Raw genomic sequence first — 26,722 nt, 5'->3', positions numbered from 1 at the left:
CACGGAACACTGTAATATGATCGGTGCAGAAACATACAAACGTTCATTCATTCAGAACTTTGTCGTTTCTAACATTTTTTTACTGGAACATTCACGAACATATTGGTCACGTTTTTAAATGGTGCTATATTTTCAATTGATCATAACATTAATTAATTGGCATGAATCGTCCTGAATATGTACAGCAGTCGAACGCCGTAACCGGCTATGTATCTCGTCAAGAGATTATATTTCTAGATCCACTTAGAATATTATCAAATACATTTGGTGCGAAAATTAAGAAACATAAATTTGTTACATAGTGATTCGAAACCCAGAGGTGAGTTGGCGGGTATTTCCTCGGTGATTAGAAAATGGCGCGGCGACATGTTCGCGGCCGACACTGTTCCGCGCTATTTCCAGGCGAAATGTCGCCTAGCAAAGTTGTCGTAGGCGAAATATCCTGGCCGATACCCTCGGTGCCGAGCAAGTCCGCCAGGTTGGCAGGTTCGAGGCTGGCAGGTAAAGTCGGTAGGCGGGCCGAGGTTCATCGACCTCGGCCTAGCGGCCGACCGGATAGCGGGACCATGCTTCTCCCCGATTCTACGTTCTCCTTCTGCCTCCTATACACCTTTCCCATCCTTTCCTCCTCTTCATTTCTTTGTCTCTATGTGTCCTGCACACGATCGACTCGCCTTGCCTTTCCTCGTCGCGATACCGTGCCCTAGACTCCGTCTCGCACGATTCTCCCTGTCACCTTACAGTATCTAGTGAGTTTTTAGACATACGTCTCCCTAGGCTCTGTGTCTGGCCTTCGTTGTCCATCTACCGATACGCTTCAGCCATCAGGAGCTATAAATAAATACCTGACACTCGGCGTTTTCGACTTTAACACTAAACCTATAAAACTGATAAGTAGGCTGCGGATCTTTATGCAATTTCCAATTTTTATAGACGAATTTTAGGAAACTGGAATGGAGTAAAATCCTATTTTTCATGGGAACAGCCTTTGTAGATCTGAAACAAGTAAAAGGCGTACTAAATACTATCGAATTTTATATTGTAGCATTTTTTAGTAATTTTCATAATCCATAACATCCGCAGTCTACTAATAAGATTAAAATTTGAACTTTGTGTGTGCGGTCCGTATTATAATATCTGCGAGCTATTAAATATATTGATTTAGTCATTTACCACGACAGCATCTTTATCATTTCAATAATTGTGAAATGAAAAATCTGGAACCGGTCCGCACGCTCTGTGGTTCGTTTGAAATGTACAATTTTTCAAGGATTTTTCGTAATTGACAAGTGTCGATCGTGTGTATGCTTTTACTGTATAAAGTATAAGAGAAATACTTCGGTAAAAAAACTTTGAGCCACCCGGTAGATTCAGATGTCGAAACCGAAATAATTATGGTTGAGGTTACGGCCACAGACCGCGGTGAAGTTGAAGTATCGTCTGCATTCGCGAGTTGAAGTTGAGAATTTGCAGACCTTCTACAGGACATTAATACTCGTTAAACGTTGTTGCAATAATTTCAAGATGAGCACAGGATAATGCGAAAACGAAATTCGACGAACAAGAATTCGCTTATGAATTAAGAATTCGTACTTATACCAGGTGTGTGTATTTCGAAATCGTCGAAACTGTCAACAGTCGAAATTTGTAATTGATATAATCAGCAAATGCCAGAGCAGTTACCAAACACCTAATCTACATGGAATTTACGAAAGACTTCGATCCCCACGATTCATACTATTCGATTGCTGTTTCGCCGGAAAATTCAAAATTTTCAGCCCCAGAGTTTGCGGTCGGAGCTATTTTAACTTGAAAGTTAAACATCTCTTCTGACTATATGATTTTTTTCATTTTATGGACATGAAATTGATGTAATACATCATGCAAGACTTAACCCTTTGCACTCCGTTGTCACCGATAATGCGACATTTGAAATATCAATTTTAAACATAGGATTTTCGTTTTGTTGAAGATTTATAAACTTGAACTTGTTTTATACAATGTAACTGAGGAATAAATATTTTGTTTTATTGCAGCAACCGTATTTTTTAATTATATATATATACATATATATATATACACTTGTGACTAATACAGCATTGGAGTTGTTGGTGTACTATATGAGTCACTAGGCTGGAGTGCGAAGGGTTAAATATGTTGGTATCTAATCTGTTACTACACGTTTAACCCTTTGTACCCCAGCCTAGTGACTCATATAGTACAGCAACAACTCCAATACTGTATTAGTTACAAGTGTATATATACTAAAAAATAAATACGGTTGCTGCAATAAAACAAAATATTTATTTCTTAGATACATTATATAAAACAAGTTCGAGTTCATAAATCTTCAACAGAATGAAAATTTTAAGTTTAAAGTTCATATTTCAAATGTCGCATTATCGGCGACAACGTAAACAATAATATGAATATGTACATAAGTAGCTGCTCGCAGACCTTCGGGCGGGTTGCGCTCGACCACTGGCGGTATACCTGAAGAGATTGTTATAGCAGACAAAAAACGTGTACGAATCTGTTCCGCATTTGCCGATTATTTACAACAATCGCGCTCTGGCAACTTCAACCGCGACAGATAGACAACACGTGCGACATTCCCATCGAATCAGATCGATGGGATCATACATATATACATACTTTTCTCTTTTGTACAATTTTTTCAGCTAAATTCAATGAAGTTTGATAAGGAACATCTTTATCATTAATGCTATGCAGTAAGTATACAGGGTGTCCCAGCTAACTTTACCACCTTGAATATCTTTGTTGTTTTTAAAGATACGTGAAATGTCTGAAGGACAAAGTTGAATGCTAAAATGGGGCTCATATGATACCAAAAAATTTTTGTTTTTATGTAATTTTTTTTAAAGATATCAAGGTCACCTTCATTTTTTTTTTTAATATATCAATCGATGCAGCTGGACATTCGTCATAAAAATGTAGTGACCTATGTACATTTGTCGAAAAGTTAGTTGTTCAGGAGATATTTCAATGTAAATAATTCTAAAAACACCATGTCAGTTTTGCTCCTAATTGTATAGATGGTACAGCAACCTTTAGTGGTAACTCTGAGTCACCCCTCGACTGCTAAGGGTTAAACAATTTCATATTGCTATATAGATTTGCAAATGTAAAGTGTAGAGGAAAAAGTACCGCATTCGAATTAATTGTATTCATCTGTTTTTATAATTGGTGTACGCAGAGAAGCTCCGCGAAAAATTATCTCGTGTAGAATTGTCTCAGAGTTCGAGGTGATCGAAGTGTAATGGCTGGTTCGAGTTTGAAAAGTCGCGTTCGAAATTGATTGCGGTTCTGTATCCCGGTAACGGTGTTGTGGGACACGGTGAAGCAACGGGCCGAGTGAATTATCAAAGAGAAAATGAACTGGTTAAAGTTTACGCGGCGGGCTGACATTAAGAGCCGCAAGTCAGTCAGCGGGAATCCAGAACCGCTAGATTCGCGCTATCCGAGAGCTCTCTTGTAGTCCCATGGGTGAAAGTTTCAGTTTCCCACGCGATCAGCCCATGGACGAATCAATGGGATCCGTGTGCTCTTATGGCTCCGTCCGTCTAATTGTAAATACTTCTTGAAGAAATCATACGAAACAAAAAAGTTATCTTTGAATTAGGGTCGCCTTGTCGATACGCTGGAGTCGATTTTTACGTTTCTCGCTGTGTTTTTTAACACTGAATTCATTTAACAATTTTCTTTACCCAAACACATATTGTAATAACAACAGAGAGAGAGAGAGATAGAGGGAGAGAGAAATAGAATAGCTTCTAGTGCTCATGTTGTCACGATGATTTGTTTCTTCTTTGTATTATTCATTCATAATTCCAAGTCGAGGATGATGTATGACTCGATGAGAGAATTGTATTGTTTGAAATTCCTTTTCTAGACACAGTGGCGTAGTTGTGATAGATCTAGTTTATTGGTGATGTATTTTTAGAAAAATAAATACTGATTCATTTCATCTCTTTTTTCGTAATTTTGGATGTTCGGTGTTGTGGGGGGTCGTAGTAATTCTTGGAGCATATATACTATCGAAAATTTTAATACTAAAGGGTTATGTCTTCTCTTCAAAATTGAAATCAATCCATTCAAATAATGAATTATTGTTTTAATTGCATTAACATGTTCGAGTATTTAAGTTAGTGTTAATATCTAGGGACAAGATACATATCAGGAAATATTCTCTGTACACGATGCCAGTGGTATTTCGGTCCCGAAGTGTTCGCGCGTAAACATCACTGTATCAAACAGACACGCAACTACGAGTGTATTAGTCCTCCGTGAACTTCGATTTGCGTCGTCTCGTCGTTTCACTCCGTAGAAAAACGTGGCAATTATGGTCGCGACGACAGGGTCAAAGGTGGACGAGCCCGGGACGTGTGTTGAGTAAACACACGGTGCACAATAGAGGAGAGAAGTTCAGTGAGCAGAAGCCAGGCCCCGGTGGTAAATGTGAATCGGTGCCGGACGACCTGGAAACCTTTACGAAGGCGCGCATCGAACAGCCACGATCGGAGAATATCAACGAGAAAGAATGCGAATGCCGGGACGAGGCTCTCTTGCGCTTAGGCCGCTATTCAAAATTCCACGGATTTCTTCCCCTCGAGAATCGACGGGGCACACGCTCCTCCTTTCTAATTTACGAGCGAGGATGTGCGCGCAGGTCCCATTCCTCGGATATGCGAGTCACACGGTTCATTTCGGGCCCCGCGCCCCCACCCCTTGCACCATTGGGGCCCCGCGAGGAACGTGTCGCGCCGCTCTTATGGCCCTCGGGGGCCATTTTGACTCAAGGACCCGGCTAAATTCGTTTTAAGACCGTCTAACTCGATTCCACTAGGGAACACGCTGTCCAAGATGATTATTATCCGTCGACCATTCTTTTGTCGAAAACTGTCGCAGTACAGTACAGTTTCTGTTATGTTTTTCCGCTGTCTTTGGCCACGTTTGACGCGCGAGCAGCAAGAGATAAGAAAGTGTGTTTGCATATACATAATGCAAATGGTATTTCGGTCCAGATGTTTGCACAAACACTGTGGCATCGTCGTAAATGATAAAGATGTAGTAATAAAGGGGAAGTGACACACGTTCGGTGCTGGTCGAACGCTGACGCCGTTGTTGGCTTCATAAAGTGGAATCGAGTCTAACCAAAGGAAGTGCACCGCGGTGTGCTATGATGGTTGGAATTGGAACAAGCATACAATGAGCGCTCATTGCTCGAAACCGAAACGTCCCGGAGGCTATGCTCGTCCAGCAGATTGCATTTTACAACCGGTATAATTAGCCATCGAATGACCGAACGTCTGACGACCCAGCGAAACGAGCTGGGTCACTTCCGACCCTCGATAAAAATTGTTGTTATACTCGTTCGAGACCTAACCTGTCTCTGTTGAATTTTGACATGTCGAACTTCATGTTTTTAGAAATTTTCAAACAGTTGAATATTTAATTGGAAAGATTTTTTGGGGGACAATTTATAAATGCCTCGACGAGGCTATAATTGGCTAGCTTGTTTCGATTGAACCGAGCAAGTTGGATCAACGAACGATGGCGACGATCGAAACGCACGTAAATAGGTGTGCCATTCAACCGTTCCACTCATACCTACTGTACTCGTAGTACGTGTCTACAAGGCCACGGAGAGAGACGGATGCTCGATTAATACCGTGAGTGAAGGGAGCTTCTTAAGCCACGTCCACAACACGGTGCTTCTAACCCAGCTAATCTTCAATCTCCAATTCACAACTTCCTGTTCACCCCTTTCCTCTTCATTAATCGTAAAATAGTTCGAATTCTACTTCCCCAAACCTCAATTTTGCCAAAGCGATTACTCAAGCGCTCATGTTTCAAACATTTCTCGCCTTCTTCTCTCGCAAATTTAAAATTCCGCGCCTTTTTCTTTCTTAAATTTACAATTTTACGCGTGGCGACATCTGTGCGATGATTACCGAAATCGAAAGCAAATTACAGGGTCGATAATCTTGAATAGCTGAAATAGGATTCAATTTAATTAATCTAATAAAATAGCAATAAACTAATTAACAATTGACAATTACAGTTTTATGGGATTATGTATCAGTTGCGCACTACAGAATCCAAAAGTCGCTAGACATTTTAAAGTGGAATAACTCTTTTATTTCTTAAAAGTTTATATTTATTCTATTATAAACAAACAGTCTCGAGACTTTTGGACCACCCTGTATATTGGAAATAGCGTTAGAGAGAATTGTGAAAGATTTTGTCGGCGATCTTTTCTCGCGTAAATTGAAACACTTTGTTGTTTTTAAATGACGTGCGCTCGAAAGCGCGGGAATATTTGAATTTCGTTGGCATGCGTGACTAGATTTCTCTAAGGATTTCTGTAGGCGGCACCATGTACAGGGGTGCGAGGAGGCAAGGAAGCGACCAGAAGCACAAAAACTTCTTTCCTTTTCCTCGGCGTTTCTTTGTGTCGGCCGATACTTTTGTGGGACTATGCCGCGCAACCATAAGCGTCGCGAGAGGAACGAATTCGTCTCTAGCGCCATTTAAGGGCACGCTTTCTACGAAACGGCAGGAGATTTCCATTTACACGAGGCACGGTGGGCTGGAAAGTGACATTTCGTGGCCGAAACAAACAGTTTCTCATAACCGCTCAACGAAAACACAACGAGACTATCTGGTTACAAAAATATTCGAATACAATTACCATGATACAGACCCGAAAGTCACTTGTAGATCGTTTAAAAGAAACCTTTCATTCATTTTTCAGTTTTTCTTTATTGTGATCTGCATGAAATTTTTACAAAATTGTTGACACACAAGTTAGAAAGATATATTTCATATTTGGATAATATACAGGCTGGCCCAAAATCACTCTAGACCATTTAAAAAAACCTTTCATACACGATCAAGTTCGAATTTGAAATAATCTATTGATTTTTGGGCCAGCCTATATATTATCTAAATATGAAATATATTTGCTCTTTATTGTGATTTGCATGAAATGTTTACAAAATTGTTGACACATATATTTCATATTTGGATAATATACAGGTTGGCCCAAAATCACTTTAGACCATTTAAAAAAACCTTTCGTACATGATCAAGTTCGAATTTGAAATGATCTACTGATCTTTGGGCCAGCCTATATATTATCTAAACATGAAATATATTTGTTGTTTATTGTGATTTTTTTTATGAAATTTTACAAAATTGTTGGCACACAATTTAGAGAGAATTATACACGATTCCAACGATTGGATATTGCACTGTTTGTAGAGATTATGAGGATGCCATTAGTGATTTAACCAGGGAGTGGTTCTTAAATGTCTCTATATTATTGGAACGTCAAATTTGATTGATCCTGACATCTGGCGATATTTATTAGTAACGTTCACCGACCCGTTAAAGTTCACTAGGTCAATGTCATTTTCCGAGCGCGTGCGTAACACAATTTGGTAACCAGTTCGGAGATTACTATAGTCCGCCGCTTAAAATTGACACCTGGGTTACGCGATCGAAAGCCGACTCATCTCATCAGCATTTGTTTAACAAGATTTTGCATTAGAATGCCAAGGCTCGACCAATAGTACGTATATCACCAAACAATGCAGTTAGTTGCATTTTTTGGGTCATCGTTCTCTTGTCAACAGAATCTAGATTAATCTACGAAACCAGGGCGAGGTTGCATTTATCGGTCTGGGTTAGGTCACCCGTTATATGCAATATGCCGAGATTTTTCGATTCCATTCTGGTCGCAAATCACGCGTCATTAGGCCAGGCTTATTTGTGCTTTACCTTTTACTGCGATTAGGATCGTTCTCAAGGTTGAAATCAACATTATTACTAGGACTACATAGTTCTAGTGATAAATGTATTTTAATACCAGGTGGTTCAAAAGTCTCTTATAAAATTAACACTTATTGTAAAAAAATTTGAATGTTAGATAGTCTACCAAATTTTGAGCCACCCTGTACTTTCTTTCGTTTTTAGATTAAAATTGCAGTGAAAGCAATGTACTGGAGAAATTTTGTGAAATCAATTCATACATAATGTAAGTATACCGTAATGATATAATCCTTTTGAAAAAGTTGTCGACTTAAATGTGACTTTTACAATTAATATACATCCGTTACCTACGCTCGCAGATATTGTTAAAGTGTGCTGCACTCTGAATCGGTTGCAGCGAAATTTCCATTTAATTCAGGTGTGTAAATCTCTGTCTGTAAAAATGCAAATTTTCATAGCATCGCGAGTAGCGTGATTACCGGTGCAAATAAATCACTATTGCAAGACGCCATGCATTGAAAGTTCGAATAACGAGACCGTGTTCCGTCGGTGCATATAAAGGAAAGAAAATGCAATGAGGTCAGCGACATTCGACGTCAGCAATTAAGGATTAAGACAGATCCTCGTCACCAATTCGTCCACGTTTCAAAAACGATCGGCAATGAGTCATATCGAATTGGGTCAGGCCGTCGCACTGGCCACTGTAACCTAATTAAAAATCATTGCTTTTAAAAAGGTACTTGACATAGTAACGAGTTCGGTGGATACCACCATTTTCGCGAGCAGATTACGCTAACTGTTATTCTACCCAATTAACCATCTCTCTATTTTTTAACGCCGGAACCGATACCAAAATAATCGGCTAAAAGTCCCATATAAAAATGACCAAATTTTTGTTAAATAATATTAAAAGTCACTGGACTTGGGATTCGTATAAATGTTTCTCGAGAAATTAAGAAACATCTTTCTAGAATCAATATGGCGTGTAACGGTGTTAGAGACTTCTGCAGGAGATTGTACGGCCGATTAGGCTAGGCGTTACCCTGGCATTACCCTAAACCATGCGAATCTGTGACCACACATATTTTCAGTAGTGAGAACAGGTGATTTCCAACAATTGTAATTTTTCTGGTTGGATAAGTAGTACAGTAACGTCTCAGTACATGCGAAACAGATGTAATATGGTACATACTCGGGTACAGTGACCGTAGAGCATTCTTATTTTTCATTATTCCTTCATGGAAGTTTAACCAAAATATTCGTCATATTTTTTTCCGATTGAAATGCGCCCAAACACGGTACAGTTCGGATCATATTTACTTGTTTAATCCACCATTCAATGAAACCTCGATTATCCGAACCGAACCGCTGATTGAGTTAAGGTAATGGAGATTCCACTGTATCCTGTTCGCTATCGTTTCGACCAGAAAAATGTGGCAAATACGTTGGTAAACCGGTCGCCTACAATCATGCCGTCACGGAGAAGAAGAGACCATCGTAAACGGTCTCAGAGAATCTCGTTTCCCCCGGCTAATGGCGAGAGACGCGTACGCACAGATAAGTGTTTCTTTCGCGCCAAGCGGATCGCTAATTATTGCGCTATATTCCTCAGCCGAAACTAATCTTCTACGTGCGAGAATCTCGAATCTGTATCTGGCTCTATCATTTATAATGCCGTCAATGAACGACAGTACCTGCTGTTACCACGTTATCTATGTATGTATGTACAACTATAGTATATAGCAGCAATATTCCACGTTATCTTCGTCCGCAGCCTCATAATTCCGAAAACGTTGAAGGTCAACTGGCAGCTAATTTATGAAAAAGAGAAGCACACGGGAGTGAGGTACAAAATTTAACGATCGAACTCTTCATGGTGATTTGAGGGAGGGCTGAGGGGCGAGGGGGCTAACATGACTCAACAGACACCTTACTAATTGCCAAATCAAAGTTAACGACCGACGACCTGCTCAAGGATGTGGCCTAGACAGAAAAATTCTTTTCTGGTTCGACCTGTTCGAGGTTCCGTGACGGTCGAACATTTTTAGCTGAAACAAAAGCATAACTTTTCAAATTTCAATACGTTTACGGAAAATACGATACGGGGGGATCCACATTGTATTTCTAGTAACTTTTTCGTCAGACGTGGAGATCAGACCAGTTCGACCGAGAATTTATTCTTCTAGTCTAGTTAATTTTCAATTAGATGAAAATACGACTACGTAGTAATCGAACACAATATTGTTCTAGTACATTTCTAGCGAATGTCTAGTGAATTTCTAGTAAAAGTAAGTTCGAAGTCGTTCTAACACAAGGTTATTCCCCGTGTAAATTCCTAGTGAATTTAACGGATCCCTTTGAGTTTTTTTAGCGTCTCGGATGGCAGATCTGTAGAAAATGAGCATCATCTGGAGCCGTTTGAAGAAACGACGAAATATGAAAGTGCAAAGGGTTCGAGAATCGTGCAACCCCGGTCATATTCCGTGTCTGCGGCGCAGGTTGCGAATTTTCTCATCTCCGTCGTGAACGGAGGTGCGCGCGCGGTGTGTGTCGCCGCGCGGAGAGGGACAGCGAAACAGGCCGCGAGAAAACGAGAGACGGAAAAAGAGAGGAGCGCGACCGTACGGGGGGAAGCGGAGCGGAGAGGAGATTGGTGGATGAAGGAGAGAGGAGCGGAGAGAGAGGCGAAGCGGAGTGCACCGTGCTCGTACCAGGCGGTGCGCCCTGGTACCGGGCAGGCAGCCCGACAGACTCGGACAGACTCGGCGAGACTCGATCAGAAAACTCGAGGAAGAGGAGAGGAGCCGAGGAGGAGGGAAGCCGGAGAAGTGCACTATACTCGCCTACCTTCGTTCCTCGCCATGGATCGTTCCTCTTTTTTTCTTCTCTCTACTAGCGCGCGCGCGCGAGCGAGCGATCCTCTCTCGCGACCTTCTCTAGCCGAGAGAAGACCTCCTCTCCGCGAGCTGACACCCGGACACGTGTTTTTGAATTATTCAGAACCCTCTTTTTCGGACTTCGAGCTCTTCATCGTGTTCCATCTCACCCATCATCATTGTCCAACGAACATTTTACTCTTCCGTGGTCTGATTATCCAGAATTTTACACCTTCACGGGTCGACTACGAATTTGAAAACCGCTTCTCGCTATCTATCCCAGTTTTTGAGATATTCAGGTTTGAGCATTTGTCAGATCTCAGACTTTGGACCGTTTTTGCGCTGGAACTGTGATAGCTAGGAGAGTGATTCTTACGCGAGATGATTCTAGAGACTCTCCCGAGTATGATGACACATTGTTCTATTACGTTACAGATGTTCAAACTTGTTTAAATAATGTTCGAAGCGAGCGCGGTACCGCTGGCAATCTGTTGGCTGTTTTGGGATTTGTACGTTAGACAGTAGACTGAAAAGTAAACGCGTGATTGGTAATTTCTATTTTTACAATAATTTCGCGTCAAAAATAACTGCGCAACTATCGTCGTTGCAGCATGAGACATCTTCGACGATGCAAATTTGCGCAACAGATAAGTGATGTAATGAATATAAATTGAAATATGAAATCCTTCCGCGTTCGACGTTTATCCCCGACTTATCTTCCGCAGACGCGTAGATTAGACATTTTTTTTTTTAAACAATCAAAACATTTTCTCGATTAGAAACAACAGTCTGCTTGGAAAACAACCAGTTGTCATACTTTGTTGCCAGTGTTAAACAATGTCTATAGACGCTCTTTACAATATAGAATGCATGATTAGAGCCAATTAAAATCGCACTATTTCTGTCATGATTATGATAATAAAGTGAAAGTTACTTAACACGGTGTAGCAAAGTGCTAGTTCGCTAGATTCACTATTATTTTCTAAAGTAATTTGTCGTTAACATTAGCCCATTTTATATGCCCCATTCTTGCAACTAAACAATTTCCATTTGTTTTACCAATTAGTGTGACACGACGGATCGCACAGTCTGCTTCGGAGAAATGCTGTCGGTCACGGGAGTCTGCGTACACCTGATTAATAACAGAAATAAATAAAAACAAAGAAATCGTGACATTTCCCGTACAGTCGGAACAGCTCGGGTATAAATATATTTTTCCAGATGGAAAAAGAAACTCGCGCCAGATCGAGATCAACGTTGCGAAACGTTCGCGAAACGTGTCGTCTTCGCTGATGTTAAATCAGCGATACGCCACTTGCTAACTGGTCGGGGACACGTTTGTCGTTGAACCGTGACCAAGATTGCTGAAATATTCCGAAATCGCTTGATCGCCGCGTAACACAAAAACATTTGGCATACCTCTGCTCGTTCTGGTGATCTGTTAGAAAAAAAAATACCGTAGTCTCGTACGCTTCTCGGAATCCTCATTTGTTTGACTTGCATAAGAGATAGCTGAAAGTGCAGGATGTTTATGACTCGATTGTGCAATGGAATAAAAACAGTGATTCCACGTGAAAACTTTTCCGAGACGTCGTCCCGTCGACATAAATAGTCGATATGTATTGCTTATTGAAGATAGTTCATTGAAAACAGTGCTTCTACGCGGAAGCATGAAAAAATATAAGGAAATGAAAAATTCATCGAATTAAGATTGCCGGTACTCATCACTGCATGATACAATGACGTTCAGGGTCATCCCAGATCGGGAATGACAGAAATAAGTCGAGTATATTCGTAGCACAACATGCCACGTATCCTAGTCAATGAAAAACAGTAGCAAATGCAACAGGTTGTAGATCCTGTATAGATACAGTGGGTGTACAAAGTATTCGTACACCTTTTAAAAACTAATAACTTTTTTATAATCGTGCCAAACGGCCTGATATTTTATAATCAATTAGAAGCATTGGTTTACGAAATGATATGCAAGAGAAATTTTCAAAAAATTATAATTTACAAGGTTACATGCCGAAATAAAAAGGCAATTTTTAAAACTTTCTTATTTGGGCCCTTAACGTGTGTGAAAATTTTAAATATATGTTTCGTAGATCTATGTTAGTTATACACATGCTTTAAATCTCATCGAAATCGATTAACATACATACAAGCTACAAACGGTTAAAAAATTGTGAAAATCGAAGTTTTACATGACTTTTGATCAGTTTCTGTTTCAAATAAACAGAATCGTTCATCTTTCAAATTTAAAGCATGTGTATAACTAACATAAATGTACAAAATATATATTTTAAATTTTTATTAAGGCCCAAAGAAAAAAGTTTTAGAAAATGCCTTTTTTATTTTTTGCATTTAGCCTTGTAAATTACAATTATTTGGGGAAAATCTTTTTCGTATATCATTTCGTAAACTAATGCTTCTAATTGATTATAAAAAATCAGGTTGTTTGGTACAATTATAAAAAAGTTATTTGTTTTTAAAAGATGTACGAATACTTTGTACACCCACTCTATGTAGGTGAGAAGTTTTCGGATGTAATCACCTGTTTTTCGGTTAAATAAGCAACAAAGAGAGCTGGTAAAAAGAAAGTTAAAATTCGTTGGACAGCGGAATTGTTGTTGCTGTTATCGTCGGTGCGTCATCGGACGAGAAAGGTTAAGCGTCCTGTCGATGGTTATCCTTGAAAGGATGCACATATACGGCAGGCAGGGAACGTGCTAGATAACCGATTCTAGCTAGATTCCATTGAGATTCTATCTGCACGGTGCCAGCCGGTACCGTTCTGTCTCCCATCCACGGCACCGACGTTCTTTCTTCATCCTTTTTGTTCCGCAGACATAAACGCCAGCCGATTGAAAACACATTCCCGGCTCTCTTATCCTCCTACGAAAATAAAAGCGTTCGCCGGGAGAAAGAGAAGAAAGCGGGTTGCATATAATGTGGTCCATTATGTATACACGAATTAGATAATATCTCGCGTGGACTCGGCGAAAACGTTGGCCGCGCTGAAAATTTTGTAATTGCCGCCGTTGCAATTACGCGTAATTGTAATCACCCGTGTGCATGCAATCCGTAATTGCGAACGGCTCCTTCACGCGCGGATGAGAAGCCCGTTTTTTTTATCGGGGTTACCAGACTCTTTTTGAGGTTATGCCACTTTGCCATCCTCTTGTACATATTATCTACAAATGTAGGATTCAAAATTAAAATGATTCCGTTGGGACATATTCATTTTGAATTTGACCATGTTCGATGTAGGATCTTTGTTTTTCACTTTTTCGAAGGTGGTAAGATGCATCTAGTAACTCCAATTTTATGTTTTATCGTATTTATAAGTTGGTAGCCTATATCAGAGCGGATCTTTAGTGAAATAGAAACTTATTTCCTTTTCTAATATGTTTAGTAGGTTGAAAATAATATAATAGTGTTTTTAAATTCTTCCAATGTCTTTAAATCACACCTACAAGTTTTTGTTTTTAAAGAAAAGTACGATAGAGGACCGTAATCGCGCGCTCCGCACGGCGTTCAGCCCATTTAAGTAAAATCCCTAGCGAGATAGCCGGCGAATTAATTTAATCGAAGCGTCTTCTGGAGAAGACTACTTTCCTCGGTTTTCAAGCACACCTAACGATTTCTACGCATTAATTGGCCACCTGGATGTTCGTACAACGACTAATTACACGAACGATCGAGCGATCTTGTTACCGATCGATAAGAAAGAACGAATTTCACCCGGCTCGTGTTCCGAGGGAATTCAAAGTGCACGCGTGTTCTGAGCATTCTCGAAAGCGTGTCTTTTAATTCTAACTTGTATTCCGAATGACTTCCTCCAACCGGGAACAGGTTCGAGGCCTGTAATCGTTGTCATCCTGTTTGTGAAACGACGCGGATGGAATTCATACGAACAAAAGAAGCCGCTCGATCCCGTGAAGCGGATCTTTTCGATCCTAGGATCCTCGCCGATATACACCTAGAGAGGAAACCGCATCTGTTGAACCTTTCACCTATCACGCTACAGATGCATCGAGTCACGTTCCGTCCTAAACTGGTACCATCGGATTGTTTGAACGAATTATAGCAAATTCCTGAAACGATACTTGTGCCGATCGTGTAAATTTTTAAATTGGTCAGTATCCAACGGTCCCGTTACGCGAAGTTACTAGACGCTACGATTTAATCTTTTCCATGGTGGCACGGCTCTGCTGCCTGCCAACCTAAAGAAGTTGCGAGTGGCGCGAAAGTTCGAATACAGTTGTACGAATGAAGTTTGATGTTGACTAACAATCCACACTGTCTGTTTTTGTTGCAGCACTCGATAGCAGCGGATGCAGCAGCAACAGCTTCAGGTGTCTCGACGGCACTTGTATACCGGCCACCTTAGTTTGCAATTATCAAAAAGACTGCGAAACTGCTGAAGATGAATTCAAATCGTGTCGTACGTATTTATTCACTAGTAAACTCTATCCGGTAAGAAGCGAGTGACATTGAAAAGAATAAACGTCGCGCGTAATAATCGAAACACTTCCGGGTGGGAAATTCAAATGCGGTTTCGGTTCACGCGAAGTTTCCCGGGAGTCACGCGGAGAAAAATGATGTTTCATAGAAAACACGTAAATATAATGCATCACGTAACTTCTGATACCTTTTGTTCCCGTAATTCGCTAATGTTGTACAATCTACAAAATGCTGTGGTGCATCTGCATGAATAAAACGGTTTATCATGTACTGTATCTGAGAATGATGTAACATTACATTGTGACGAATGATAAAAGAACAGAAAGGGTAGAATCAGATAAAAAAAACTCTGTGTTTTTAAGAGAAATAATGTGACAGAGGCAATTCCATTGTTTTACAGAAATAAAATAAAAGGACTTTCCTATTAAAAGATTAAGCTACATAGTACTATATCTTTATTATAAACAAAATTAATGTTTCAGCTCCACCCGAGTGCGATGCTGGACAGATTACCTGTGGCCAGTATATCTTTAATAAGACTTACTGTATACCTCCTCATCAAAGATGCGACATGACAGTTGATTGTGTTGATGGGACTGATGAAGCTGGCTGTAGTGAGTAACGACTATTTATATCTAGAGCATGGCTCGTTGATCAAAAGATTAACACAAGAGCCGGAGTTGAGTGTAGATCAAAATCATATCATTTGTACAAAGAGTTGCGCGAATAAAAGTTGGCTCAGATAGACTATTTATACGGAGAAGATTCGTTTTGCATGCTATTCGCTAGTGAACAGGATAATTTCTTTCCTACGATTCCGCAAGAAGGAAAGTCAAGTTTAAAAGATGGAAATATTGTAAAGATTACAGGAAATGCCAGCCCGACGACTTCCGGTGCGGCGGCACAACCCCAGAGCTCTGCATCCGAAAGGAGAAAGAGTGCGATGGTTACATAGACTGTCGGAACGGTCGGGACGAGGAAAAGTGTGACACTACGAAGCCAGCTTGTCGGTTAGACCAATTCCGATGTAACACCACGCAGCGTTGCATCGAACAGTCGGCCCAGTGTAATTACAAGGATGACTGTGGGGACAACAGCGACGAGGAGAACTGCAGTACGTTCCGTTATCTTTTCTCAAAGGGTATCTCGACGAGTAAACTGTACTGTACCATGAAATCCGTTTTCAGACTTTCAACCGTGCCTCCTCAGCCAATTCAGATGTGCCAATGCTCTATGTATACCAAAATCGTTTCACTGTGACGGCTTTAAAGACTGTCAGGATGGCTCCGACGAGAAGGGCTGCACGATGACAGAGTGTCCTAGGAACAAGTTCATGTGCCCGAAGGGTGCTCCCAACGACAAACCACTTTGCATCGAACGGTCACAGCTGTGCGATGGGAAACATGATTGCGAGGATGGCGCCGACGAAGATGCAGCATGCTGTAAATGTCACTTTCTTTATTCCCTATCGATCGGTGCTGTTCGATACCGAAGGAACATCCTTTCGCTTTGTTCTAATGTAAACAACACAAGCATTGCTGTCACAGAACAGCAAGTTCTAAGTGGTGTTGCAACGGTATACAGCTGTTGTACCTGCATGCTTTTCATGATAAATAATCTACGTAGCTTGGAATTAACGGTTACTAACGCTAGATCACTTTTCTTTTAACTAATACGCTTAAACGGACTTACAGAGCAGGTACGTCGATCCTCATCTTTCACATTTTCTGTACATCATTGGACTGAATTTAGTACAGGTACAAATTCGACGAATTTCACTACTCCTTGTCTCTTTACAGCAACGGGCAGGTGTGGGATGCTAAGGTGTCAGTACAATTGTCAGGCCTCTCCCATGGGAGGAGTTTGCTACTGCCCAGAGGGCAGTGTTCTTTTTAATGACTCAAGATCTTGTGTAGGTACGTTTGTCTGACCTTATAAATTCATTGCTTACGTTCAATGTTAAACCCCGTACGCTCCTCGGAAATAGTTATATGAAAGGTCCTACGATAATACATCACCTATTCTTGACCTTACTTTTTACATTAACAAATTGTGTTTCATTTGCAACGCTGAGAGATCAAACGTTTCACCAGAAACAGAAAACAGTCGAATTTTCATGCTGAGAACGTACGAGGGTTGACGATACTTTCACGAGGGACACTATCCAAGTGTACCACGCCGATTTGAATGAAATATACTAAATACTAAAATTTTATTAAACTCGGCGTGTTACACGTGGACAATGTCCCTTGTCAGTCGCCGAACTCGCGAACGAGAATAATTTAAAACGTCTGTTATCACACATGGGCAGATCGCGATGAGTGCTCGGAATGGGGCTTCTGCGAGCAGCTGTGCAAGAACACCGACGGCTCCTACACTTGCAGCTGCGCCCCGGGATACGAGCTCGAGGGACGACACAAATGTCGAGCGGAGGCTGGCACGTCCTTGGAATTGTTGATCGCTCAGGAACGCGCCATATGGAGGATGTCCCCAACCGGCGAGGACCGAACCGTCGTTGCGAACACGACCGGTGCGAGCGGAGTGGACTACCTGTATTCCCGTGACCTGCTCTTCTGGAGCGACGTGAAGACCAGGAAGGTGCACTGTCAGCCGTTGAACGGCAAAGACACAGCCTCGAACTTGGACATCCTCTTAGCAAGCTCGTGGGCTCCGGTGGCTGTCGCCGTGGACTGGATAGGAGAGAAGCTGTACGTAGTAGACTCAGCTGTGCAAAAGATCGACGTGTTCGAGTTGGATGGGAGATATCACGGTATAGCTTTGGGTTCGAACCTAACCAATCCAGCAGACATCGCCTTGGACCCCACTGTGGGCTACATGTTCGTCGCTGACGCCAAACAGGTTATGAGAGCCAACATGGACGGCACTGCAGCTTTTCCAGTGGTTTCCGAGGCGGCTTACAAAGTGTCCGGTGTGGCGGTTGACATAATCGCCCAAAGGATCTTCTGGTGCGACTCTCAGTTGGATTACATCGAGACGGCTAACTACGTCGGGAAAAACAGAGTGATGGTGCTCAGAGGATCTCATACCCCTTCACCGACGAGACTCACAATGTTCGAGAACAAGATCTACTGGACGGACAACACGAAGCAAGCCATTTTGAGTATGGACAAGAACGAAGGGGACTCGTCGTTGCAGACGGTATACAAAATGAGAGACGCAAGGTCCATCAAGGCGCTGCACCCGCTGATCCAGAGGAAGGTCTCGAATCCCTGTGGCAATAACAATGGAGGCTGTCAGCACATGTGTATCGTGACTGCGGCCAGCGATCAGGAGAATAGACTGGGGTATCGGTGTGCCTGCGATATCGGTTGGAGGCTCTCGAGGGATCAAAGGAACTGTAACTTGGTCCAAGAGTTTTTGATGTACTCCCAGCAGAGGTTCATTAAAGGTAGAGTACTGGACCCGGTGATGGAAGGCTTCAGCGACGCCATTTTGCCTGTGGTCTCGAGGAGCGCCAGATTCGTGGGACTGGATTACGATGCTCGCGATCGGTACATTTATTATAGCGACGTACTGCAGGATGTGATCTATCGAATCCACCAGAACGGCACCGGCCGGGAGATCGTACTAGCCAGTCAGAACGAGGGTGTCGAAGGTCTGGCGGTCGACTGGGAGGCGAAGAACCTCTACTACATTGACTCGCGCAAAGGAACCTTAAACGTTCTCAGCACCAGGAACGTCACTTACCGCAGAACGCTACTGAAGAATTTGAAACGACCAAGAGCTATCGTGATCCATCCCAACGAAGGTTACATCTTCTTCTCCGAGTGGGACAGGCCAGCAAACATCAGCAGAGCTTACACGGACGGGTCTAATTTGATGGTCTTCAAGAACTTGACGCTGGGATGGCCGAACGGTTTGGCCATTGACTTCGAGAAAGATAGATTGTACTGGTGCGACGCTTTACTGGATCACGTTCAACACTCCAATCTGAATGGTACGGACGTTCGTACGGTTAATTCCAAGCTGATTCGACATCCTTTCTCCATAGCCATTCATAAAGAGTGGATGTACGTCACCGATTGGCGGCTGGACGCGATCATCAGACTCCACAAGAGAACCGGTGAACAGGAAGCCATTTTGGTCCGCGAGCCAGCTACTAATAGATTGTACGGGGTCAAAGTATTCAGCCGTAGTATACAGAGCTCTCGATTCGTCCATCCCTGCGCCGTGTACAACGGCTGGTGTCAGAAGCTGTGTTTCGCCATTCCCCAGAACAACACGAACAGGTACGGAACCTCCAGGCTGACCAAAGTCTGCGGCTGTCCGTATGGTGAACGTCTGTCCATGGACAGGGCCTGTGTCCCCGACCCGAACGCTGAACCGCCTTTGGAGGCCTGTCCAAACGCCGGGGACTTTACATGTGCGAACCAGAGGTGCGTTCCTCATACCTGGGTCTGCGACGGCGAGAACGACTGTCTGGATAACAGCGACGAACAGAATTGTACCAAACCTACCTGCGGACCTAACGAGTTCCAGTGCAGGTCCGGCAAGTGCGTGCCTAAAAGCTTCCGCTGTGATTCTGAGAATGATTGCGGGGATTACAGCGACGAAGCAGATTGTCCGAACGTGACCTGCAGCGCGAATCAGTTCGCCTGTAATAATAACAGATGTATACCCAGCACATGGAGATGCGACTCGGAAAATGATTGTGGGGATAGCTCTGATGAGGGAGACTTTTGCGTAGCAAAGACCTGCTCGTATTTCCAATTTACCTGTCCCAGGTCAGGACACTGCATACCGCAGTCCTGGGTCTGCGACGGTGATAACGACTGCTTCGACCAGCAGGATGAGATGGACTGTCCTCCGGTAACCTGTCTCAGCACACAATTTACCTGCGCTGATCAGAAAATGTGCGTTCTAGACTCGTATAAATGCGATGGGATTTCTGATTGCAACGATGGCAGCGACGAGGTCGGCTGTCCCTCGTTGGCGCCAGATCAGTGCAACACTGATAAACAATTCCAGTGCGTTAGCTCGGCCATATGCATACCTAGGAGCTGGTACTGTGACGGGACCTACGATTGCCCGGACAAGTCCGACGAACCGGGTCCCTGTCGAAATGTCGGTTGTCGACCTGGTTTCTATAAATGTGCGAATGAGAAGTGCTTGTTCAAGGCCTACATCTGCGACGGGAAGGATGATTGTGGTGATGGGTCCGACGAGGATACTGAACTGCATGCCTGCACGTCGCCGGAGTTCAAGTGCGACTCCCAACAATGGAAGTGTCCTAACGTTAGCGACATGTGCGTAAACATAACCAGTGTATGCGACGGGAAGTTCGACTGTCCGAATGGAGCTGATGAAGGCCCAGGATGCGACTTCCAAGAGTGCAGTCACAGAGCAGGATACTGCAGTAATGGGTGCATCCAGACGCCGATGGGTAAACAGTGTACCTGTCCACATGGGGAGGAACTCAGCAAGGATGGGTATACTTGTCAGGATCTGAACGAATGCGATCCTCCCGGACGGTGTTCCCAGGTATGCACGAATATCAAAGGAAGCTATTACTGTAATTGTGTCGATGGGTATCTCCTGGAGAATGACAAGCACACCTGCAAAGCTTTCAACCACAGCGCTGCTTTCTTGATCATATCGAATAGACACACGATTCTGGTGGCCGATCTTCAAGATCAGGCGCTCGAGAGGGTGCCGATCAATGTGGAGAACGTTGTGGCGACTGCCAGCAATATGCACACGGGTACAATCTTCTGGTCGGACATGAAACTGAAGAAGATATCCAGATTGGACAGGGGTACCGACCCTGAGGACGTCATATCCACTGGATTGGATTTGGTCGAAGGCCTTGCTTATGATTGGATCGGTCAGAATTTGTACTGGTTGGACTCGAAATTGAACACCATCGAGGTATCTAAGGAGACCGGCGCCAGTCGATTGATACTTGTGAAGGAGAACATCACTCAGCCCAGAGGCATGTGTTTGGACCCCAGTCCCGGAGCAAGGTGGCTCTTCTGGACAGACTGGGGCGAGAACCCTCGAATCGAAAGGATCGGAATGGACGGCACCAACAGGTCCACCATCATCAGCACCAAGATCTACTGGCCCAACGGTCTCGCCTTGGACATAGCGAACAAGAGGATATACTTCGCTGACAGTAAATTGGACTTCATCGACACCTGCCTGTACGACGGGACCAAGAGGATCCAAGTGTTGGCGAGTTCGCATTACCTGCTGCATCCTCATTCGTTGACTCTGTTCGAGGATACCATGTACTGGACGGACAGGCAGCTGAACCGAGTCCTGTCAGCTCACAAATTTTATGGAGCTAACCAAACGGTCGTGTCTCATCTGATATCGCAGCCGCTGTCTATTCACGTGCACCACCCAGTCTTGCAACCGATTACACCTAATCCTTGCTCGAATGCCACCTGTGCTCATTTGTGTCTTCTATCGCCGACAAGTCCTCAAGGTTTCAGCTGCAAGTGCCAGATAGGCTTCCGGTTGCTTCCCAACGGACAGTGTCAAGAGGAAGAAACACCGTACCTCATGGTGCTACGGGGTTCGCAGATAGTGGACGTGTCCTTGGTGCCAGGCAGTACCAAGACCGGCTACATAACCCCGGTGGTGGGAGTCGAGGGAGGCAAGTTCATCGATTATGATAGAAAAGAGAGAATGATCTACTGGTTGCAGACTGAAGACGGCGACGATGAAAACGGTACGATCTACACGACTCCCTACAGTGGAGGAAACAGAACCGAATTCCCTAATCCGTTAGGAGACACTGGAATAGTCGGTGCACCGTCTGCCATGGCTTTCGACTGGCTGGGAAGGAACCTGTTCATCGGAAACAAGTTCGCGTCCAACATCGAGGCCATCAAGGTCGACGGCAAGACTAGGTACAGAACCATAATTCTGGCGAATGATGGGAACAAGACTTCTGTAGCTAAGCCCAAGGCCATGTGCGTGGATCCATTGGAGGGACATGTATTCTGGGTGGACGAGGGTAGCTTTGGAATACCAATGAAGATCGGCAGAGTCAACATGGACGGCACAAACCCCATTGTACTGGTGGATGACGTTTCGAGACCGGAAGCTATAACGATAGACATTCCCAGTAAGACCGTTTACTTCAGCTCCTCGTTCCCTGCTTTGGTTATAGCCATCTCAACGGATGGTCAGAATCGTCGAACTATCGTCTCTGAGAACATTGCTTTGCCCAAGGCTCTGGCTGTTCATGAGTCCAGGTTGCTTCTTCTTGATCCGCGGTACGACAAGATTGAAAGAGTGGATCTCCCTGACGGAGGAAACCCTACGACCATAATCGACAACGACTCCGAGCTGAAGACGCTGACCATCTACAAGAAACGTGTCACTGGAGATCATCCTTGTTTCGGAAACAATGGCGGTTGCGAGCAGATATGTTTACCAGCTTCCGGAGGCACAAGAGTCTGCGCCTGCGGCATGGAGTACCGCAAGGTCAATGAAACATCCTGTGAACCGTTCAAGACCTTCGCTGTGGTGACCCAGTTGGACGTGGCGAGAGGGTACAGTCTGGAAGACGCCAAGGAAGCCATGGTGCCCATTGCTGGAGTGGGACATCACATTCTCCATGTCGATGTGCATTATGCTGACAACTGGATCTACTGGGTAGAGTTCAACAGAGGATTCTGGAACGGTATATTCCGTGTCAGGCCGAACGGTACCGAGCTGCAGCACGTGGTCAAGCAGGGAATAGGCTCGAACGGCATCAGAGGCTTGGCTATCGACTGGATCGCCGGGAACCTGTACTTCACTAACGTTTTCCCCCATGATAATTACGTTGAAGTCTGCAGACTCGATGGCAGCAACAGGAAAGTCCTCGTGAAGAAGACTACCGACTCGCCCAGGGAGCTGGCTGTGAATCCTATCAAACGGTACCTCTACTGGATAGACTACGGCCAGTACCCTAAGTTGGGGAAGGCATACTTGGACGGAAGCAACTGGGTGCCCATTGTCACCTCTGGCATAAGCACGCCTAGAGATATAACCATCGATCTTTCTACTCACGACGTCTATTGGGTGGACTCCAAGCAAGATACTATTCAAAAAGTCTCGCACACTGGAGGCAATCGTGAGATCATCAGACGCAACCTGCCGAATCCCATGGGAGTTGCAGTTTACGGTAACGATGTATACTGGGTGGACAGAAACTTGGCAACAGTGTTCAAGGCCAGCAAATACGCCAACAACTCTATGATTCCACCCACTACGGTCAGGTCTAACCTACAAAAATTGAGGGACATCGTCATGTTCGATCAGGGCAGTCAGCCATCCGATCCTACCAATCCTTGCGCTCCAGGTGGGAGGGCAGGCTGCGAGCAGCTTTGCTTCGCTATACCCAAGGAAATGGCGCCGGCTACGACAATGCCCACTTTCGAGTACAAGTGCGACTGTGCTGTCGGTAAACTGGCAGAGTACAGTCCTCGTTCGGAGTATCCAACCAGCTGTAAAACCGTGGACGAGTATTTGGTATTCGCTACTAGAACAGAAATCAGGGCCATAGATCTGAATCCTCAAGTCACAGGCGTGCCTTTCCCTCCTGTAGGGAACTTGACCAACGTAGTCGGCGTTGACTTCGACTATGAAGACAAGAAGTTACTGTTCACGCAAATCAGACCGTGGGCCAAGATCGCCTGGATGCAGGCGGACCACCCATCTTCAGCAGACATCCACACTCTGATCAGTAAAGGCATCAATCCGGAGGGGATCTCTTACGATTGGACCCAGAAGAAAGTGTACTGGACCGATTCCTCAAACAACAGCATCTACGCCATGGACATCGACGGTTCGAATCTGGTGATGATTGCCAGGGTGGACAGGCCCAGAGCGATCGTCGTCGATCCTTGCAACGGGTCTCTCTACTTTACCGATTGGGGCCGCTTCGGCACCTCGGGGAAGATCTTCAGGACCACCATGGCAGGATCGTTGAAGAAAGCGATCATCGACAAGGATCTCTCTCAGCCGAGTGGCTTGGCCATCGATTACGAGGATCATATGTTGTACTGGACCGATGCGGTTCGCGAGAAGATAGAACGTTCGGAGTTGGACGGTAGCAACCGTCAAGTTCTAGTCAGTGCGACCATATACCCCTTCGCCATAACCGTCTTCCGAGAACATATCTACTGGACGGACCTTCAGCTGAGAGGCGTCTATCGCGCGGAGAAGCACACCGGTGCCAACAAGGTGGAGCTGGTGAAACGTTTGGACGACTCTCCACGGGATCTGCACATTTACTCTGCGGCCAGGCAACAGTGCAAAGTGAACCCTTGCACCATCACCAACGGTGGTTGCGATCAGTCTTGTCATCCGGGCGCGAACGGGTCCGTCGAGTGTAAGTGCGACGACAACAGCCGACTCGTGAACGAAGACAGAATGTGCGTGCCCAAGAATGTCACCTGCGACTCCAGCAAGTTTGCCTGCAGGAATGGTCGCTGTACCTCCAGAATGTGGGCCTGTGATGGCGATGATGACTGTGGCGATGGCTCTGACGAGGACCCCAATTACTGCTCCTACCACTCGTGCAGTCCCAACGAGTTCAGATGCAACAACGGCAGGTGCATCTTCAAGACCTGGAAATGCGATCACGAGAACGACTGTCGCGACGGCAGTGACGAGGAAGGCTGCGTTTATCCTCCTTGCGCCCAGGGTGAGTTCACCTGCGCCAACTATCGCTGCATCCCGCAGTATCTGGTCTGTAATGGTATTAACGACTGCAAGGATAATATCACCTCGGACGAGACCCACGAACGCTGTCCCATGAACACCACTTGTCCTCCTAATCATCTGAAATGCGACAAGACCAACATCTGCGTGGAACCCTACTGGCTTTGCGATGGTGATAACGATTGCGGAGACAATAGCGATGAGAATCCTCTGCACTGCGCTCAGAGAGCCTGTCCGCAGAACAGCTTCAGGTGTCCGAACTACAGGTGTATCCCAGCTACTTGGCACTGCGACGGAGACGAAGACTGTCCGGATGCCAGCGACGAACCGCCAGATTACTGTCAGTCGGAGGGTAGAACTTGCTTCGGAGATCTGTTCACATGCGACAATGGCAACTGTATCCCCAGGATTTACATTTGCGACGGGGACAACGATTGCTTGGATAACTCTGACGAGGACGAAAGACACCAGTGCAATGACAGAAAGTGTGACGAAGAGACAGAGTTCACCTGCACGGCGAACAAAGTTTGGAACAGGGCTCAGTGTATCCCTAAAAAGTGGTTGTGTGATGGAGATCCGGATTGTGTTGACGGGGCTGACGAGAATGTCACTCAGCACCATTGTCCTACACCGGTTCCCTGCGGAGAAGATCAGTTCACCTGCGCCAATGGTCGTTGCTTGAACAAGAATTGGCTGTGCGACCATGATAATGATTGCGGCGACGGTAGCGACGAAGGGAAGCAATGCAGCACTAAGTACAAGATTTGCACCGCCCAAGAGTTCGCATGTCATAACTTCAAATGCATCAGGAAACAGTTCCGTTGCGATGGTCAGGATGACTGTGGGGACAATTCGGACGAGGACGGATGTCGTAAGTGCACTCTTTAGTATTCATTTAACATTATGTTTACGCGTCAATTTTATTGTTGGTACATAATATTGTTCGTTTTAATACAGCGCCGAAAGTGAAGAACACCACCTGCCCCAACCCGGGAGAGTTCATGTGCGCCAGTGGGAGCTGCATTGATCAGCGTTTGGTATGCAACAAGGAGCCTGACTGTCCGGATGAGAGCGATGAGCCTGCTCATTGCAATGTGGACGAATGCGCCCAAGTGGAAATGAATCAGTGTGGACACAAATGCGTGGACACACCCACCAGCTACTATTGCGAGTGCAACCCTGGTTACAGACTGTTAGCCGATGGCAAAGCCTGCGAGGACATAGACGAATGTGTGGAGACGCCACAAGTGTGCAGCCAGCATTGCGAGAACACACCCGGCAGTTTCTATTGCAAGTGCAACGAGTACTGGTACGAGCGTGCTGCTGACGAGCACACCTGCAAGAGGCGGGACAACATCAAGCCTTGGATCATCTTCACGAACAAGTATTACGTCAGGAACATGTCCATCGACGCGTCAAATTACAGTCTGATGCATCAGGATCTGATCAATGTTGTTGCTCTGGACGCTGATTATAAGTCAGAGATGTTGTACTTCTGTGACGTCACCGCTAAGACCATATTCAGGTAACTTTCTGTTAATGTACCTCGGTTGGTTGACACGTGGAATGTGCTTTTCACAGAAACGTTCGGTTTCAGAGCCCCGATCAAAGGAGGCGAGAAAGAGCCCATTATCAGGCATGACAGTCTTGGACTAGAAGGCATAGCAGTCGATTGGGTCGGTGCTAAGTTGTACTGGTTGGATCGACACGCTAAGCATCTGGATGTTGCTGAAATGAATGGGACCAACAGGAAGACTTTGTTAACTGGCATAGCAGACCCACGAGCTATCGCTGTGCATCCTGGTACCGGGTACTTGTACTTCACTTCGTGGCATCTGCAGGTGAAAACATCTATTAATTACTTAATTATATGTTTCGACGTACAGTTATGACTC

At 44.5% G+C, this 26,722-nt stretch overlaps 1 protein-coding gene across 1 annotated transcript in view; it reads left to right on the top strand.

Annotated features, from left to right (window-relative positions):
* Positions 1-26,722, top strand: part of Mgl (low-density lipoprotein receptor-related protein megalin) — a 42,857-nt gene that overhangs the window by 9,512 nt on the left and 6,623 nt on the right. Inside the window, exons 2-9 of the mRNA XM_076443155.1 lie at positions 14,998-15,123; positions 15,626-15,757; positions 16,006-16,257; positions 16,331-16,585; positions 16,943-17,059; positions 17,455-25,698; positions 25,785-26,352; positions 26,425-26,668. Coding sequence (XP_076299270.1) covers positions 14,998-15,123; positions 15,626-15,757; positions 16,006-16,257; positions 16,331-16,585; positions 16,943-17,059; positions 17,455-25,698; positions 25,785-26,352; positions 26,425-26,668 — 9,938 coding nt within the window. The remainder of the gene's footprint in view (positions 1-14,997; positions 15,124-15,625; positions 15,758-16,005; positions 16,258-16,330; positions 16,586-16,942; positions 17,060-17,454; positions 25,699-25,784; positions 26,353-26,424; positions 26,669-26,722) is intronic.

Source organism: Lasioglossum baleicum, chromosome 18, assembly GCF_051020765.1.
Source record: "Lasioglossum baleicum chromosome 18, iyLasBale1, whole genome shotgun sequence".
NCBI classification, from domain to species: Eukaryota; Metazoa; Arthropoda; class Insecta; order Hymenoptera; family Halictidae; genus Lasioglossum; species Lasioglossum baleicum.
This window is presented reverse-complemented; position numbering and strand designations above follow the sequence as displayed.